Source organism: Hemitrygon akajei, chromosome 8 (genome assembly GCF_048418815.1).
Source record: "Hemitrygon akajei chromosome 8, sHemAka1.3, whole genome shotgun sequence".
In the NCBI taxonomy this organism is placed as follows: Eukaryota; Metazoa; Chordata; class Chondrichthyes; order Myliobatiformes; family Dasyatidae; genus Hemitrygon; species Hemitrygon akajei.
The window spans coordinates 175,881,474-175,902,276 of NC_133131.1; the positions used below are offsets into that span (position 1 = coordinate 175,881,474).

The 20,803-nt window shown below is 48.1% G+C and overlaps 1 protein-coding gene across 3 annotated transcripts in view; it reads right to left on the bottom strand.

Annotated features, from left to right (window-relative positions):
- Positions 1-20,803, bottom strand: part of oplah (5-oxoprolinase, ATP-hydrolysing) — a 115,682-nt gene that overhangs the window by 45,060 nt on the left and 49,819 nt on the right. For all 3 annotated transcript variants that reach the window (XM_073055166.1, XM_073055167.1, XM_073055168.1), the window contains exons 12-15: positions 10,678-10,848; positions 9,556-9,699; positions 3,767-3,905; positions 2,318-2,430 (exon numbers count right to left, since the gene is read on the bottom strand). In XM_073055166.1, the coding sequence (XP_072911267.1) occupies positions 2,318-2,430; positions 3,767-3,905; positions 9,556-9,699; positions 10,678-10,848 (567 nt within the window). The remainder of the gene's footprint in view (positions 1-2,317; positions 2,431-3,766; positions 3,906-9,555; positions 9,700-10,677; positions 10,849-20,803) is intronic.

The window sequence follows — 20,803 nt, forward strand, 5'->3', positions numbered from 1 at the left end:
ACTTTCCTGAACACATTTGACAAACTCTATCCCATCTAGTCCTTTTACAGTATGGGAGTCTAGTCAATATGTGGAAAGTAAAAAATCACCTATTATCACAACCTTATATTTCTTACAATAGTCTGCGATCTCTCTATAAATTTGTTCCTGTAAATCCTTCGGACTGCTGAGTGGTTTGTAATATGGCCCCATTAACATGGTCATACTTTTCGTATTACAGTCGGCCCTCCTTATCCGTGGATTCCACATGTGCGGATTCAACCAACTGCGGATCGGGAAAACCCAGAAGTTCTCTCTCCAGTGCTCGTTGTTTGAGCATGTACAGACTATTTTTTCTTGTCATTACTCCCTAAACAATACAGTATAACAACTATTTACATAGCATTTACGTTGTATTAGGTATTATAAGTAATCTAGAAATGACTTAAAGGTACAGGCAGTCCACGGGTTATGAACGAGTTCTGTTCCAGAGTCCGTCTTTAAATCGGATTTGAAGTCGGAACAAGTACATTTGGTATTATTTAGCGTCAGTTAGTCAAACGTTTTTCTTAGTATATAGTACATATTTTACCTTTCTATGCATATAAAACACTTAAGAAACACATATATTTCAATAATTAAACCACTGCGTTGCTTAGTAATAATTGTAGCTTTCATCGGGGCAGGGCCTTTCACGTGCTCCATTAAAATTGTTCCGATCGTTGACCGACTGTAGCCTAACACTTTTCCAATGACAGATGGCGTTTCACCTCTTTCCGATCACTTTATTCCTTCCACCTTATTTTCAATTGTGATTGTGATTATTTTCGTGAACAGAAACAGAGCTCCACCGCCGGGTCCTAATGTCCACTGCACTGAACATGTTAAATAAAGTTCGGGGTTCCGCTGGGTCCTAAAGACAACCGCACTGATACAGGTTAAATAAGGGACTTGAGCATCCGCGGTTTTTGGTATTGGAGGGGGGTCTCGGAACAAATCCCCCGCGGATAAGGAGGGCTGACTGCACTCAGTTCCACCCATAACACCTTACAGTTGAGCTCTCCAACCTGTCCTGACTGAGAATTGCTGTGACATTTTCCTGTCTAGTAACACCATCCCTTGCACTCTGTCAGATGAAAAACAACAGAACCCAGAATATTGAGCTGCCAGTCCTGCCCCTCCTGCAACCTAGTCTCACTAATGGCTATATAATTCCAGATGTTGATCCATGCCCTGAGCTCATCTGCCTTTCCTACAATACTACTTGCTTTGAAATACACGCAGCTCAGGACACCAGTCACACCATGCTCAGCCTTTTGATTCCTGACTTTGTCTGAGGTCTTACCAATATCTGCCTCCACAGTCTCTCTCTCCACCAGCTAACTGCTCTGGCACCCTGGTTCCCATCCCCCTGCAACTCTAGTTTAACCTCACCCCCACCCCATGCAGGAACCACTGGGAAACATACCGAAGAGTTACAGGCAGGCACTGAGTTGTTAAACAGCGTAGAAAATATCAGTGAAACAATCAAGGCCAACACAGTGTTCATGAAGGGAAAACAAGGATGAGAACTTTAAAACTAGGTCCTTGCTGAAGTTCAAGTTCAATTGTCTTTGAACATGGATACAGCTGAATGAAACATCACACCTCTAGGGCTAAGGTGCAAAATGCAGTACGCAAAATCACAGTCACCATCCAACACATACCGTCACAAAATCATATTAGCACAAGTCACTGAGCGGCGTGGGCTGAAGACTGACAGGTTGACACAAAGTGCGAGGGGCATGGTTGAGGTAAGGTGGTATCGGGTAGCTGACCCTCTAATAAAACAAGCCGTTGTTCGGTACTATGCAAGTCTCAGGCACACAAACACAGCGAGGGTGCCTCAGCCTATTGCACAGAACTGTCAATGTGGAGCGGAGAGCACATTTATCAATTTGGTGGGAGCAAAGGATGTTGGGAATGGCGAGGGTGGTGCACAGCAGGAGGGATGTGGGACAGGTGACAGAGCAGGAGTGCTAGGTGGGGGGGGGGGGGGGGGGGGAGTGGTGTGGCACGGGTGCAGACACCAGGCAAGGTCATTTGATTCCAAGCAATTGGTTTATTGATCGTTACAGAATGCCTCCCACTTCCTCCCCGCTCCCTTCCCCTTTTCCCAACCATGATGCCCCTTCCCACTCTCAGTCCAGCAATGTACTGCTGTCACAAGACATGTCAGTGGCATTAAACCTGTTGCTGGCTCTGGCGGGATGTCAGAGTTTGTGGGAAGGAGGGGAGGGATCTTTGACAATGAGGATATGGACACATGCTCACTCGAGATAGACCCAGAGCTGCCTACCTGTTTTTATCAATGATAATCGCAGGCCCAGCGATGGTGTGATCACATGACAGCTCCTCCAGCAGGTAGACAGCTGTATCCAGGTAACCGTCGTCAAAGTAACATTTCACTTCCTGTGCACCAAACAGGAAACACAACACTCAAAAAAAGGTAATAAGAGCAGGAGTGGGGTGTCTGTGGTGTCCGGGGGGGGGGGGGGGGGGGGGGAGCGCCTCAGGTGAGGGGGCTTGTCACGTCCACTCCGGGGCAGCTCACTCACCTTTTGTCCCCACTGGACACTCAGCTCTGACATGAAACTGCACGCGACAGCAGCCACACCCTGGTGAGGGTAACTGTTGGTCTCATACCCCCGTGAAGCCAGCTCTGCCAGACTACAGTGAGGCCCGGCAGCCAGGAAGCTGGCTCTGCCAAGCTCTGGGAGAGCGAGGGGCACGACCACCATGTCACGGTCATTACTGCAACCAAGGAAGACCCCAGTTTGTGGCGACTACTCATACCACTGGACCCGGGCTTCTGAGGTCAAGAGTGTAACTACCCCACCATTACCATTTTAAAAACTCTCCTACACAGGTTTCCTGTCACCATGGGAAATACAGACACAATGAGAGAAGGCCACTCGGCCCTTCAATATGATCCTGGCTGATAGCCCAATCCCTCAGCTTCTCTCGAGGATTAGAGTATAAAAGCCAGGACCTAACGCTGAGGCTTTATCAGGCATTGGTCTGATCACATTTGGCGTATTGAGCGCAGTTTTAGGCCCCATATTCAACAAAGGATGTGCTGACATTGGAGAGAGACAAGGGAATGAAAGGGTTAACATTTGAGGAGCGTTTGATGGCTCTGGGCCTGAACTCACTGGAGATCGGAAGAACAGACAGACATACTTTATTGATCCCGAGGGAAATTGGGAAATGGGGAGTAGGATCTCTCTGAAACCTATTTCACAGTACGTCTTTCTAAAGACATGCTGGTTGATAGGTTAATTGTTCATTATAAATTATCCTGTGATTAGACTAGGGTTAATGAGGTGGTTGCTGGGTAGCCTGGCTTGTTGGAAGGCCTGGATAGAGTGGGTATGGAGAGGACAGTGGGGGAGTCGAGGACCAGAGGGCACAGCTTCAGAATACAAGGGCGCCCATTTAGAACAGAGATGAGCAGGAATTTCTTTAGCCAGAGGGTGGCAACTCTGTGGAATTTGTTGCCACACACGGCTGTGGAGGCCATGTTATTGGGTATATCTACAGCAGAGGTTGATAGGTTCTTGTTTAGTCAGGGAATCAAAGGTTACGGGGAAAAGGCAGGAGAATGGGGTTGAGAAGAATACTAAGTCAGCCATTATGGAATGGAGGAGCAGACTCGATGTGCTGAATGGCCTAATTCAGCTCCTGTTTTATAGTTTAGTCGGTCACTGGTGAGTGGGCTGGAACTGGTCATCTCTCTCCCACGTACGGTCTCCATACGAGCTGGTCTCCCACTGCTGGTCACCCTCTGCTCCGAGCCAATGCCGGATTTGCCACAGCCTCGGACACGGATGTCGTCCACGATGACTGGCCTCTCCAGGTTCACAAAGCCAAACTCCTTCAAGTACCTGCAGCCCAGGAGAGAGTGAGCAATCAGACCAGCAGAGACCCACACAGCCCAGGAGAGAGTGAGCAATCAGACCAGCAGAAACCCACACAGCCCAGCAGAGAGAACAGTCAGACCAGCAAAGACCCACTCAGCCCAGCAGAGTGAGGATTCTGACCCGCAGAGACCCACACACAACCCAGCAGAGAGAACAGTCAGACCAGCCGAGACCCACACAACCCAGCAGAGACCCACACACATAGCCCAACAGTGAGCAGTCAGACCAGCAGAGACCCACACAGCCCAGCAGAGTGAGGATTCCGACCCGCAGAGACCCACACAGCCCAGCAGAGTGAGGATTCTGACCCGCAGAGACCCACACACAACCCAGCAGAGAGAACAGACAGACCAGCCAAGACCCACACAACCCAGCAGAGTGAGGATTCCGACCCGCAGAGACCCACACAACCCAGCAGAGATCCACACAACCCAGCAGAGTGAGGATTCCGACCCGCAGAGACCCACACACAGCTCAGCAGAGTGAGGATTCCGACCCGCAGAGACCCACACAACCCAGCAGAGATCCACACAACCCAGCAGAGTGAGGATTCCGACCCGCAGAGACCCACACACAGCCCAGCAGAGTGAGGATTCCGACCCGCAGAGACCCACACACAGCCCAGCAGAGTGAGGATTCCAACCGGCAGAGACCCACACACAACCCAGCAGAGTGAGGATTCCGACCGGCAGAGACCCACACACATAGCCCAACAGTGAGCAGTCAGACCAGCAGAGACCCACACAGCCCAGCAGTGTGAGGATTCCGACCCGCAGAGACCCACACAGCCCAGCAGAGTGAGGATTCTGACCCGCAGAGACCCACACACAACCCAGCAGAGAGAACAATCAGACCAGCCGAGACCCACACAACCCAGCAGAGTGAGGATTCCGACCCGCAGAGACCCACACAGCCCAACAGAGTGAGGATTCTGACCCGCAGAGACCCACACACAACCCAGCAGAGAGAACAGTCAGACCAGCCGAGACCCACACAACCCAGCAGAGTGAGGATTCCGACCCGCAGAGACCCACACAACCCAGCAGAGAGAACAGTCAGACCAGCCGAGACACACACAACCCAGCAGAGTGAGCATTCTGACCCGCAGAGACCCACACAACCCAGCAGAGACCCACACAACCCAGCAGAGTGAGGATTCCGACCCGCAGAGACCCACACACATAGCCCAACAGTGAGCAGTCAGACCAGCAGAGACCCACACAGCCCAGCAGAGTGAGGATTCCGACCCGCAGAGACCCACACAGCCCAACAGAGTGAGGATTCTGACCCGCAGAGACCCACACAGCCCAGCAGAGTGAGGATTCCGACCCGCAGAGACCCACACAGCCCAGCAGAGTGAGGATTCTGACCCGCAGAGACCCACACACAACCCAGCAGAGAGAACAGTCAGACCAGCCGAGACCCACACAACCCAGCAGAGTGAGGATTCCGACCCGCAGAGACCCACACACAACCCAGCAGAGAGAACAGTCAGACCAGCAGAGACCCACACAACCCAGCAGAGTGAGGATTCCGACCCGCAGAGACCCACACAACCCAGCAGAGAGAACAGTCAGACCAGCCGAGACCCACACAACCCAGCAGAGTGAGGATTCCGACCCACAGAGACCCATACACAACCCAGCAGAGAGAACAGTCAGACCAGCCGAGACCCACACAACCCAGCAGAGAGAACAGTCAGACCAGCCGAGACCCACACAACCCAGCAGAGTGAGGATTCCGACCTGCAGAGACCCACACAACCCAGCAGAGAGAACAGTCAGACCAGCCGAGACACACACAACCCAGCAGAGTGAGGATTCCGACCCGCAGAGACCCACACAACCCAGCAGAGAGAACAGTCAGACCAGCCGAGACACACACAACCCAGCAGAGTGAGCATTCTGACCCGCAGAGACCCACACAACCCAGCAGAGACCCACACAGCCCAGCAGAGACCCACACAGCCCAGCAGAGTGAGGATTCTGACCCGCAGAGACCCACACAGCCCAGCAGAGTGAGGATTCTGACCCGCAGAGACCCACACACAACCCAGCAGAGAGAACAGTCAGACCAGCCGAGACCCACACAACCCAGCAGAGTGAGGATTCCGACCCGCAGAGACCCACACAACCCAGCAGAGAGAACAGTCAGACCAGCCGAGACACACACAACCCAGCAGAGTGAGCATTCTGACCCGCAGAGACCCACACAACCCAGCAGAGACCCACACAGCCCAGCAGAGTGAGGATTCCGACCCGCAGAGACCCACACAGCCCAGCAGAGTGAGGATTCTGACCCGCAGAGACCCACACACAACCCAGCAGAGAGAACAGTCAGACCAGCCGAGACCCACACAACCCAGCAGAGTGAGGATTCCGACCCGCAGAGACCCACACACAACCCAGCAGAGAGAACAGTCAGACCAGCCGAGACCCACACAACCCAGCAGAGTGAGGATTCCGACCCACAGAGACCCATACAACCCAGCAGAGTGAGGATTCTGACCCGCAGAGACCCACACAGCCCAGCAGAGTGAGGATTCTGACCCGCAGAGACCCACACACAACCCAGCAGAGAGAACAGTCAGACCAGCCGAGACCCACACAACCCAGCAGAATGAGGATTCCGACCCGCAGAGACCCACACAACCCAGCAGAGATCCACACAACCCAGCAGAGATCCACACAACCCAGCAGAGTGAGGATTCCGACCCGCAGAGACCCACACACAGCCCAGCAGAGTGAGGATTCCGACCCGCAGAGACCCACACAACCCAGCAGAGATCCACACAACCCAGCAGAGTGAGGATTCCGACCCGCAGACCCACACACAGCCCAGCAGAGTGAGGATTCCGACCCGCAGAGACCCACACACAGCCCAGCAGAGTGAGGATTCCGACCGGCAGAGACCCACACACAACCCAGCAGAGTGAGGATTCCGACCGGCAGAGACCCACACACATAGCCCAACAGTGAGCAGTCAGACCAGCAGAGACCCACACAGCCCAGCAGAGTGAGGATTCCGACCCGCAGAGACCCACACAGCCCAGCAGAGTGAGGATTCTGACCCGCAGAGACCCACACACAACCCAGCAGAGAGAACAGTCAGACCAGCCGAGACCCACACAACCCAGCAGAGTGAGGATTCCGACCCGCAGAGACCCACACAGCCCAACAGAGTGAGGATTCTGACCCGCAGAGACCCACACACAACCCAGCAGAGAGAACAGTCAGACCAGCCGAGACCCACACAACCCAGCAGAGTGAGCATTCTGACCCGCAGAGACCCACACAACCCAGCAGAGACCCACACAACCCAGCAGAGTGAGGATTCCGACCCGCAGAGACCCACACACAGCCCAGCAGAGTGAGGATTCCGACCCGCAGAGACCCACACACAGCCCAGCAGAGTGAGGATTCCGACCCGCAGAGACCCACACAACCCAGCAGAGTGAGGATTCCGACCCGCAGAGACCCACACACATAGCCCAACAGTGAGCAGTCAGACCAGCAGAGACCCACACAGCCCAGCCGAGACCCACACAACCCAGCAGAGTGAGGATTCCGACCCGCAGAGACCCACACACATAGCCCAACAGTGAGCAGTCAGACCAGCAGAGACCCACACAACCCAGCAGAGTGAGGATTCTGACCCGCAGAGACCCACACAGCCCAGCAGAGTGAGGATTCTGACCCGCAGAGACCCACACAACCCAGCAGAGTGAGGATTCCGACCCGCAGAGACCCACACACATAGCCCAACAGTGAGCAGTCAGACCAGCAGAGACCCACACAGCCCAGCCGAGACCCACACAACCCAGCAGAGTGAGGATTCCGACCCGCAGAGACCCACACACATAGCCCAACAGTGAGCAGTCAGACCAGCAGAGACCCACACAACCCAGCAGAGTGAGGATTCTGACCCGCAGAGACCCACACACATAGCCCAACAGAGTGAGGATTCTGACCCGCAGAGACCCACACAACCCAGCAGAGTGAGGATTCTGACCCGCAGAGACCCACACACATAGCCCAACAGAGTGATTCTGACCCGCAGAGACCCACACAACCCAGCAGAGTGAGGATTCCGACCCGCAGAGACCCACACACAACCCAGCAGAGTGAGGATTCCGACCCGCAGAGACCCACACAACCCAGCAGAGTGAGGATTCCGACCCGCAGAGACCCACACACAGCCCAGCAGAGTGAGGATTCCGACCCGCAGAGACCCACACACAACCCAGCAGAGTGAGGATTCCGACCCGCAGAGACCCACACACAACCCAGCAGAACACCACCATTCATTCACTGCCCAGGATCTAATCATACCCCAGCAACACCAAGCCCACTGCCTTGTGGACAATACAAAGAGCAGACTGTCGGCTTCAGGAAGGTGCAGACTGACCACTCTCCATTGCACATCGAATCAAAGTAAATTTATTATCAAAGAACATATATGTCACCACATACAACCCTGCGATTCGTTTTCCTGTGGGCAGACTCGATAATCCATAACAGATTCAATGAAGGATTGCACTAATTTGGGCGTTCAGCCAGTGTGCAACAAGATAACACCCTATACTATATAAAAAGAAATGATAAAAAAACAAAAAATATCAAAACACGAGTTGGAGCATCCTTGAAAGCGAGTCAATGGGTTGTGGAAACAGTTCAGTGATTGGATGAGTGAAGTTATCCTCACTGGTTCAGGAGCCTGAAGGGTTCAGGAGGGGTGTTAACTGTTCCTGAACCTGGTGGTGTGCGTCCTGTACCTTCTTCCTGATGGCAGCAGTGAGAAGAGAGCATGTCCTGGGTGGTGGTGGTGGTGGGGGGGGGGGGTCCTTGAGGATGGGGCCACGACCTGGGTGGTGCAGGTCCCTGATGACCCCCACCACCCCCACATTCACATCAGAGAGTGAAGAGCACAAAGTTCTTTGCTGCTCACATAACAGACCCTATCTAACATTGGCCTAAGGGTGGGACAATTTATAATGACCAATGAACCTACTTCAGACTGTAGCATCGAAACAGCGAACTGTTCATCTCCCCTGTCTGTGAAGGGGTGACATCTCTCTGTCGATAGAGAGAGAGCACGCACCTGTGGCATGTTGGATTTGTCAGATGAACAGTGGTTTTTGTTGAGCTGCAGATCATGGTCTCTCTTTGGGGCTTTGCTGTTGCCTGCTCGGTGGGTAGCGGGCACTGGGGTTTCCTCCTGAGGTAAGTGGGGCAGGGGGAGGGTTGATGATTTGTTGCTGCTTGTGTGTGGGGGGGGGAGAGGGGGATTTGGGGTTCTGCTCTGGTTCGGAGATGTCTGTGAAGAGTAAGAATTTCAGGTTGTACACTGTATACCTCCTCTGATATTAAATGGGACCACTGATCTAACCGGTGGGAGGAAATGGCAGCACCCAGACGGAACCCGGTCACTCCACTGGGAGGACGCACAGGCTCCTCACAGAGGGTGCTAGGAATGAACTCTGAACTCTGATACCGAGCTGTAGTACCGCCATGCTAACCGCTACACTGCCGCGATGAAGTAGGAAAGATGGTGGTCTCCCCATCTGTGGTGAAGTGTGGAAGTGGACTCTGGAACATTCCGGAAGCTCACTGACCTGCTGGTGAATGCTGTTCGGAAGTCTCCATGACGACAGGAGTCAGTACCCGGGTGGGCAGGGTGGTCACAGGCAGAGCACATTAGGGCACAGTCTGTGTGCTTATACCGCATGTGTAGGAATGCCTCCGTCTGGATCTGCGACCTAGAATCACCAAAAACACCTCCCTGTGTTTACATAGCACCTTTACCTCAGCACAACAAACCCGCGGGAATTCAACAACCAGTACCAGGCCAGAAACTGACAGAAGCATCATAGAGTCATGGAGCCTACAGCACAGAAGAGGCCCTCTGGCCACCCAGTCTGTGCCGACCAGTCCCAGTGAGCATCTTTATGTGTCACGCGTACATTGAAACAGAGTGAAGTGTGCTGTTTGTGTCAGTCACCAGCACAGTCCGTGATCGTGCCGGGGGCAGCCCACAGTGTCGCCACTCTCCCAGCACCCACACTTACTAACCCCAACCCATGCGTAACGTGGGAGGAGACTGGAGCTCCTGGAGGAAACCCACACGGTCACACGGAGAACATACAAACTCTTTCCAGAGGAGGGAATCGAGTCCCAAACCCAGAGCTGGCACTACAGAGTGATTGCGTTAGTCAACACGATATCTTTACGCTAACTGCCACGATACCGTGCTGTCCCGAAGATGCAAACATAACACAGGGTGACTTCACCCTCCCCAACAGTTAGTGGCACCTCTTTTCTGCAACAGGCTCAGATGTACAGAATTCGTTTGGTGTGTCCAGAGGGTGTCAAAGGTATGGTGAGAAGGCAGGTGTATGGGATTGAATGGGATCTGGGACCAGCACAGCAGACTCGATGGGCTGAATGGCCTAATTCGCTCCTGTGTCTTGTGGCCCAGGAAGGATTCCTGACTCAGTACGAAGACAGGCCAACCCGAGGCAGGGCAACACTGGCTCTGGTGCGAGGCCAGAAACCAGGTTAGGTGTTAGAATCAGCATTTCACACACAGTGGCCGCAACTCTCTGACCTTTACCATGGCCTCGGAGAGGGATAGGAGCAGATGGTACGTGGAAGTATTTAATTAGGGGAGTGGGAATTATGTTCCTGGCACTGTAACAGCGTTATGCCCACTCTGCAGTCTGGCATGCAGCGGCTACCTGTGAAATCCCTGGGCAAGGAGGGCGTCCACGCACTGCTCCTCCAGCGCTGAGATCCGCTGATCCAACAGGGGGTACGAGGCCGGCTCGTACACCAGCGAGCAAGGCTCCTGCGACTCGTGCACCACGTCCGCCAGCGCCATCCCATAGGCCGAGAGAATCCCGCTGTACCTGAGGGAGGAGAGAGGGGAGAGGGGAGTGTGGGGGGGGGGGGGGAAGAGAGGAGGGAGAAGGGTTAACAATGTGTGAGTGAATAAAGTGGGAGAACGAGGGGGAAAGTAAGAAAAGAAATGTGGATGAGGGAGCAAGATGGGGAGGAAAAGGGGAAGTGAGGTCAGGGAGGGGATTGGGGTAAGGGCAAGGGAGGTGAGGGGGGTAGGGGCAAGGGAGGTGAGAGAGGTAGGGGCAAGAGAAGGAGTGAGTGGTCTTTATCAACAACAGCTCAGCATTCAATACCATCGCCCTCTCAAAACTGATCAATAAGTTCTAGACCTTGGCCTCAATACCTCCTTGGGCAATTGGTTCCTGGATTTCCTCACTTCCAGACCCCAGTCAGTCTGGATTGGCAAAAGCATCGCCTCCACAATCTCCATCAGCACAGGTGCACAGGCTGTGTGCTTAACCTCCTGTGGACTCACTTCACACTTACGACTGTGGCTAAGCACTGCTCCAGTGTCATTTCAAATTTGCTGACGGCACCACTGTCGATGGCTAAACCAAAGCCTACAGGAGAGAGATTAAAACTCTGACTGAGTGGTATGATAACCTCTCACACAATGTCAGTAAGACCAAGGAGCTGATTATTGGTGAGGAAACTAGAGGTCCTCATTGGGGGATCAGACTTGGAGACAGTCAGCAACTTTAACTTCCCGTGTTATCATTTTAGAGGACCTGTCCTGGGCCCAGCACATGTGCAATTAAGAAAAAGCACAACAGTGCCTCTACTTCCCTAGAAGTTTGCAAAGATTTGGCATGGCATCTAAAACTTTGACAAACTTCTATAGATGCATGGTGGAGAGTATATTGACTGGTTGCATCACAGCCTGGTGTGGAAACACCATTCCCTTGTATGGAAAATATATGACAAATGTAGTAGATACAGCCCAGTCCTCCCCACCATTGAGCATGTCTATAGGGAGTGTTATCTAAGGAAAGTAGCACCTATCATTGAGGACCCAGGCCATGCTCTCTTCTCACAGCTGCCATCGGAAACTCACATCATCAGGAAACTTCAGGAGCTTCAGGACTTAAATCACCAGGTTCAGGAACAGTTGTTACCCCTCAGCCATCAGGTTCTTCAAGCAAAGGGGAGAACTTCACTCACCCCAACATTGAACTGTTTACACAACTTTCGACTCACTTTCAAGGACTCTTCATCTTATGTTCCTGATACTTATTGCTTTTCTATATTTTTCCTTCTGTTTTTGCACAGTTTGCTGTCTTTTGCACACCAGTTTGTCCGCCCTGTTGGGTGTGGTCTTTCACTGATTCTGTTGTGTTTCTTTGTATTTACTGTGAATGCCCAGTATTCCTTGTGATGTTATCCAGTCACAAGGAAATGAATCCGTACGGTAGCATACAGTCACGAGGAAATGAATCTGTACGGTAACAGTCACAAGGAAATGAATCTGTACGGTAACATACAGTCACGAGGAAATGAATCTGTACGGTAACAGTCACAAGGAAACAAATCTGTACGGTAACACAGTCACAAGGAAACAAATCTGTACGGTAACATACAGTCACAAGGAAACGAATCTGTACGGTAACATACAGTCACAAGGAAACGAATCTGTATGGTAACATACAGTCACAAGGAAACGAATCTGTACGGTAACAGTCACAAGGAAACGAATCTGTACGGTAACATAGTCACAAGGAAACGAATCTGTACGGTAACATACAGTCACAAGGAAACGAGTCTGTACGGTAACAGTCACAAGGAAATGAATCTGTACGGTAACATAGTCACAAGGAAATGAATCTGTACAGTAACAGTCACAAGGAAATGAATCTGTACGGTAACATAGTCACAAGGAAATGAATCTGTACGGTAACATACAGTCACAAGGAAACGAATCTGTACGGTAACATACAGTCACAAGGAAACAAATCTGTATGGTAACAGTCACAAGGAAACGAATCTGTACGGTAACATAGTCACAAGGAAATGAATCTGTACGGTAACATACAGTCACAAGGAAACGAGTCTGTATGGTAACAGTCACAAGGAAATGAATCTGTATGGTAACATAGTCACAAGGAAATGAATCTGTACAGTAACAGTCACAAGGAAATGAATCTGTACGGTAACATACAGTCACGAGGAAACAAATCTGTACAGTAACAGTCACAAGGAAATGAATCTGTACGGTAACATACAGTCACAAGGAAACGAATCTGTATGGTAACAGTCACAAGGAAACGAATCTGTACGGTAACATACAGTCACAAGGAAACGAATCTGTACGGTAACAGTCACAAGGAAACGAATCTGTACGGTAACATAGTCACAAGGAAATGAATCTGTACGGTAACATACAGTCACAAGGAAACGAGTCTGTACGGTAACAGTCACAAGGAAATGAATCTGTACGGTAACATAGTCACAAGGAAATGAATCTGTACAGTAACAGTCACAAGGAAATGAATCTGTACGGTAACACAGTCACGAGGAAACGAATCTGTACGGTAACAGTCACAAGGAAACGAATCTGTAAAGTAACAGTCACAAGGAAATGAATCTGTACGGTAACATACAGTCACAAGGAAACAAATCTGTACGGTAACATACAGTCACGAGGAAACGAATCTGTACAGTAACAGTCACAAGGAAATGAATCTGTACGGTAACATACAGTCACAAGGAAACGAGTCTGTACGGTAACAGTCACAAGGAAATGAATCTGTACGGTAACATAGTCACAAGGAAATGAATCTGTACGGTAACATACAGTCACAAGGAAACGAATCTGTACGGAAACATACAGTCACAAGGAAACGAATCTGTACGGAAACATACAGTCACAAGGAAACGAATCTGTATGGTAACAGTCACAAGGAAATGAATCTGTACGGTAACATAGTCACAAGGAAATGAATCTGTACAGTAACAGTCACAAGGAAATGAATCTGTACGGTAACATACAGTCACGAGGAAACAAATCTGTACAGTAACAGTCACCAGGAAACGAATCTGTACGGTAACATACAGTCACAAGGAAACGAATCTGTATGGTAACAGTCACAAGGAAATGAATCTGTACGGTAACATACAGTCACAAGGAAACGAATCTGTACGGAAACATACAGTCACAAGGAAACGAATCTGTATGGTAACAGTCACAAGGAAATGAATCTGTACGGTAACATAGTCACAAGGAAATGAATCTGTACAGTAACAGTCACAAGGAAATGAATCTGTACGGTAACATACAGTCACGAGGAAACAAATCTGTACAGTAACAGTCACCAGGAAACGAATCTGTACGGTAACAGTCACAAGGAAATGAATCTGTACGGTAACATACAGTCACAAGGAAATGAATCTGTACGGTAACAGTCACAAGGAAACGAATCTGTACGGTAACATACAGTCACGAGGAAACGAATCTGAATGGTAACATACAGTCACAAGGAAACGAATCTGTACGGTAACATAGTCACAAGGAAATGAATCTGTACGGTAACATACAGTCACGAGGAAACGAATCTGTACGGTAACATACAGTCACAAGGAAACGAATCTGTACAGTAACAGTCACAAGGAAATGAATCTGTACGGTAACATACAGTCACAAGGAAACGAATCTGTACGGTAACATACAGTCACAAGGAAATGAATCTGTACGGTAACAGTCACAAGGAAACGAATCTGTACGGTAACATACAGTCACGAGGAAACGAATCTGTACAGTAACAGTCACCAGGAAACGAATCTGTACGGTAACAGTCACAAGGAAATGAATCTGTACGGTAACATACAGTCACAAGGAAATGAATCTGTACGGTAACAGTCACAAGGAAACGAATCTGTACGGTAACATACAGTCACGAGGAAACGAATCTGAATGGTAACATACAGTCACAAGGAAACGAATCTGTACGGTAACATAGTCACAAGGAAATGAATCTGTACGGTAACATACAGTCACGAGGAAACGAATCTGTACGGTAACATACAGTCACAAGGAAACGAATCTGTACAGTAACAGTCACAAGGAAATGAATCTGTACGGTAACATACAGTCACAAGGAAACGAATCTGTACGGTAACATACAGTCACAAGGAAATGAATCTGTACGGTAACAGTCACAAGGAAACGAATCTGTACGGTAACATACAGTCACGAGGAAACGAATCTGTACAGTAACAGTCACAAGGAAACGAATCTGTACGGTAACAGTCACAAGGAAACGAATCTGTACAGTAACAGTCACAAGGAAATGAATCTGTACGGTAACAGTCACAAGGAAATGAATCTGTACGGTAACATACAGTCACGAGGAAACAAATCTGTACGGTAACATACAGTCACGAGGAAACGAATCTGTACGGTAACATACAGTCACAAGGAAACAAATCTGTACAGTAACAGTCACAAGGAAATGAATCTGTACAGTAACAGTCACAAGGAAATGAATCTGTACGGTAACATACAGTCACGAGGAAACAAATCTGTACAGTAACAGTCACAAGGAAATGAATCTGTACGGTAACATACAGTCACAAGGAAACGAATCTGTATGGTAACAGTCACAAGGAAACGAATCTGTACGGTAACATACAGTCACAAGGAAACGAATCTGTACGGTAACAGTCACAAGGAAACGAATCTGTACGGTAACATAGTCACAAGGAAATGAATCTGTACGGTAACATACAGTCACAAGGAAACGAGTCTGTACGGTAACAGTCACAAGGAAATGAATCTGTACGGTAACATAGTCACAAGGAAATGAATCTGTACAGTAACAGTCACAAGGAAATGAATCTGTACGGTAACACAGTCACGAGGAAACGAATCTGTACGGTAACAGTCACAAGGAAACGAATCTGTACAGTAACAGTCACAAGGAAATGAATCTGTACGGTAACATACAGTCACAAGGAAACAAATCTGTACGGTAACATACAGTCACGAGGAAACGAATCTGTACAGTAACAGTCACAAGGAAATGAATCTGTACGGTAACATACAGTCACAAGGAAACGAGTCTGTACGGTAACAGTCACAAGGAAATGAATCTGTACGGTAACATAGTCACAAGGAAATGAATCTGTACAGTAACAGTCACAAGGAAATGAATCTGTACGGTAACATAGTCACAAGGAAATGAATCTGTACGGTAACATACAGTCACAAGGAAACGAATCTGTACGGAAACATACAGTCACAAGGAAACGAATCTGTATGGTAACAGTCACAAGGAAATGAATCTGTACGGTAACATACAGTCACAAGGAAACGAATCTGTACGGAAACATTCAGTCACAAGGAAACGAATCTGTATGGTAACAGTCACAAGGAAATGAATCTGTACGGTAACATACAGTCACAAGGAAACGAATCTGTACGGAAACATACAGTCACAAGGAAACGAATCTGTATGGTAACAGTCACAAGGAAATGAATCTGTACGGTAACATAGTCACAAGGAAATGAATCTGTACAGTAACAGTCACAAGGAAATGAATCTGTACGGTAACATACAGTCACGAGGAAACAAATCTGTACAGTAACAGTCACAAGGAAATGAATCTGTACGGTAACATACAGTCACAAGGAAATGAATCTGTATGGTAACAGTCACCAGGAAACGAATCTGTACGGTAACAGTCACAAGGAAACGAATCTGTACGGTAACATACAGTCACAAGGAAATGAATCTGTACGGTAACAGTCACAAGGAAACGAATCTGTACGGTAACATACAGTCACGAGGAAACGAATCTGAATGGTAACATACAGTCACAAGGAAACGAATCTGTATGGTAACATACAGTCACAAGGAAACAAATCTGTACGGTAACAGTCACAAGGAAACGAATGTGTACGGTAACATAGTCAGAAGGAAATGAATCTGTACGGTAACATAGTCACAAGGAAATGAATCTGTACAGTAACAGTCACAAGGAAATGAATCTGTACGGTAACATACAGTCACAAGGAAACGAATCTGTACAGTAACAGTCACAAGGAAATGAATCTGTACGGTAACATACAGTCACAAGGAAACGAGTCTGTACGGTAACAGTCACAAGGAAATGAATCTGTACGGTAACATAGTCACAAGGAAATGAATCTGTACAGTAACAGTCACAAGGAAATGAATCTGTACGGTAACATAGTCACAAGGAAATGAATCTGTACGGTAACATACAGTCACGAGGAAACGAATCTGTACGGTAACATACAGTCACAAGGAAACGAATCTGTACAGTAACAGTCACAAGGAAATGAATCTGTACGGTAACATACAGTCACAAGGAAACGAATCTGTACGGTAACATACAGTCACAAGGAAATGAATCTGTACGGTAACAGTCACAAGGAAACGAATCTGTACGGTAACATACAGTCACGAGGAAACGAATCTGTACAGTAACAGTCACAAGGAAACGAATCTGTACGGTAACAGTCACAAGGAAACGAATCTGTACAGTAACAGTCACAAGGAAATGAATCTGTACGGTAACAGTCACAAGGAAATGAATCTGTACGGTAACATACAGTCACGAGGAAACGAATCTGTACGGTAACATACAGTCACGAGGAAACGAATCTGTACGGTAACATACAGTCACAAGGAAAAGTTTGTGAACCCTTTGCAATTACCTGGTTTTCTGCATTAATCAATCATAATATGTATTCTGATCTTCATCTTCATCACAATAATAGACAAACACAATCTGCCTAAACTAATAACACACAAACAATTGTACTTTATTGTTTAATCATTCACAGTCCAGGCTGGAGAAAGTATGTGAACCCTTGTAGTTAATAACTGGTAGAACCCCCTTTAGCGGCAATAATCTTCACCAAACATTTCCTGTAGCTGGCAATCAGATCTGCACAATGTTGATGAGGAGTTTCAGACCATTCCTCCATACAAAACTGTTTCAGTTCATCAATATTTCTGGGATACCTTGCATGAACAGCCCTCTTCAGGTCGTGCTGCAGCATCTCAGTTCCAAAACACGAATTTTCTTCGTTTTAAGTTCAGATTGGCAAAAACATCTCCACAATATCCCACCGCACAGGGATGTGTACTTAGCCCCCTGCTCTACACACTTTACACCTATTACTGTGTGGCTAACTACAGCTGTCAGGGTTGTAGGTGACGACGTGCATGTACTCTGACAATAAATTTGACTTTGAACTTCTATTCTGTTGTTGATTTACTTTTTCATTTCAGATCATCGTCCTGTTGCATCATCCAATTCTATTGAGCTTTAGGTGACGGACCACCACCCTGACGTTCTCCTGTAAAATGTCTCGATCCAGTTTTGAATTCATTGTTCCCTCAAGCTCTCCAGGCTCTGAGGCAGCAAAGCAGCCCAAACCATGATGCTCCTTCCACCGTGCTTCACAGCTGGGATGAGGTTTCTTTCAAATACAGCAATCTGCATTTCTGCCAAATTTTCAACTTTTGTCTCATCTGTCTACAGAACATTGGCCCAGAAGCGATGTGGAACATCCAGGTGGTCTTTTGCAAACCTGAGACGTACAGCAATGTTTTTTTTTTGGAGAGCAGTGGTTTCCTCCGTGGTGTCCTTCCCTGAACACCATTCTTGTTCAGTGTTTTTCTTACAGTGGACCTGTGAACAGAGACTTCAGTAAGTTCTAGAGATTTCTGCAGGTCTTTTGCTGTTACCCTTGGATTCTTTCTCCACCTCCTTCACGTTGTGCTCTAGGTGTGACCTTTGCAGGATGCCCATTCCTAGGGAGAGCAGCAACAGTACTGAGTTTCCTCCATTTGGAGACAATTTCTCTTACTGTGGACTGATGAAACACTCAAGTCTTTAGAAATGCTTTCGCAGCCTTTTCCAGCTTCATGGTTCTCTACAATTCTTCTTCTAAGGTCCTCTGAAAGTTGTTTTGATCGAGGTATGGTGCACATAAACAGATGTTTCTTAAGAGCAAGCTCTGTCAGTAATCTGACTTTGTGTGTCTATCAATAGAGCAGGTCTCCTCTACAGCCCACAGCTCCAGTCTCATCTCATAGACTGGAACACTTGACTCCAAATAGCTTTTGTAGAAGGCATTACACCAGAGGTTCACATACTTCTGTGAACCTCGACGGTGATTGTTTAGATGGTTAAACTCAGTACACACAAGTAGTGCAATTGTTTGTGTTAAAGTTTCAAAGATTCATTTTATTGTCAAAGTTCGCCTGTACAATACAACTCCGATATTTGTCTTCTCCAGACAGCCACGAAATACAGGAAGACCATGGGTGCTGATGAAAGAAAAGACATCAACTCTCCCCCCCCAACCAGCACAAAAAAGAAACAACTCACAGACCCCAAATTACCCCCTCATCATCCGCAAAAAACTACAACAACAATCAGTGACCCTTACAGAAGCCTTACAGAAGGCTTTTGGAACGCTGGCCTTTATAAATCAGAGCATTGAGTACAGAAGTTGGGATGTAATGTTAAAATTGTACAAGGCATTGGTAAGGCCAAATTTGGAATATTGTGTACAGTTCTGGTCACCGAATTATAGGAAAGATATCAATAAATTAGAGAGAGAGCAGAGACGATTTACTAGGATGTTACCTGGGTTTCAGCACTTAAGTTACAGAGAAAGGTTGAACAAGTTAGGTCTCTATTCATTGGAGCGTAGAAGGTTGAGGGGGGATTTGATCGAGGTATTTAAAATGTTGAGAGGGATAGATAGAGTTGACGTGAATAGGCTGTTTCCATTGAGAGTAGGGAAGATTCAAATGAGAGGACATGATTTGAGAGTTAGGGGGCAAAAGTTTAAGGGAAACACGAGGGGGTATTTCTTTACTCAGAGAGTGATAGCTGTGTGGAATGAGCTTCCTGTAGAAGTAGTAGAGGCCAGTTCAGTTGTGTCATTTAAGGTAAAATTGGATAGGTATATGGACAGGAAAGGAGTGGAGGGTTATGGGCTGAGTGCGGGTAGGTGGGACTAGGTGAGATTAAGAGTTCGGCACGGACTAGGAGGGCCGGAATGGCCTGTTTCCGTGCTGTGATTGTTATATGGTTACAGATAATGATACCCCACTCCCTACACATAACACCAGACTCCTTCACTCTCAGGAAAGAACAGTGAGAGTAAGACCAAACCTCCAACTCCACCTCTTACACACAAAAAATTACCAGATCACCCACCGCCAACTGTCCACAGAAAACACCAAAACAGTCCAAAAATAGATAAATCTCAGAATATGAGAAAATCCTTTTCATCTACATACGGGGAGAGCAGCCAACAAACTCAGTCCTTCCGTAAAGAGTGACTGCTGACCCATGTCCTGGCGTCACCAATCCGGCAGCTGACTGTCTCGGTTCGGTTGGGAGCTATCACCGACCCCTCCACATTCACCTCGACACTTCAGGCTTCCTTGCTGCTTCGAGATGGTGTCGCTCATGACCCCGCCCCTATCTCTGACCTCCACAAATCAGCTTGTCTTCTCGGACCCTCCCGTCTCTGATCTTCACGAGGAATCTCTCTGGACACAGCTGTGATGGAAATTTCCATCAAGATTCAAACTGTAAATCACTGGCGCCATCACAAACGAGACAAAAGGATCAAGCAGAATGCGTAGAAAAAGTGAAATAATCAGAAAGATTTGCTATCTGAAAGATATCGCCAGAGGAACCATTGTTCACTGGCGCCATCTTGACCGGAAGAACCAATCAGATTAGTTTCGGCAGGTTGCGTTTGTCTAACATTGTGACTTAGATGAAAATCAGACCGCATTTTATGAGTAATTAATGCAGAAAACCAGGTTCACAAACTTTTTATTGCAACTGTATACGTACTTTGAGAGAGGCAAGCTGGAGATGCCAAAGGAGGAGTTTGGTGTTCCTGTCCTCCGCTCATAAGTCCTGGTTATGCGACCACTGACACCAGGCAGACAATCTCTGAAGAGT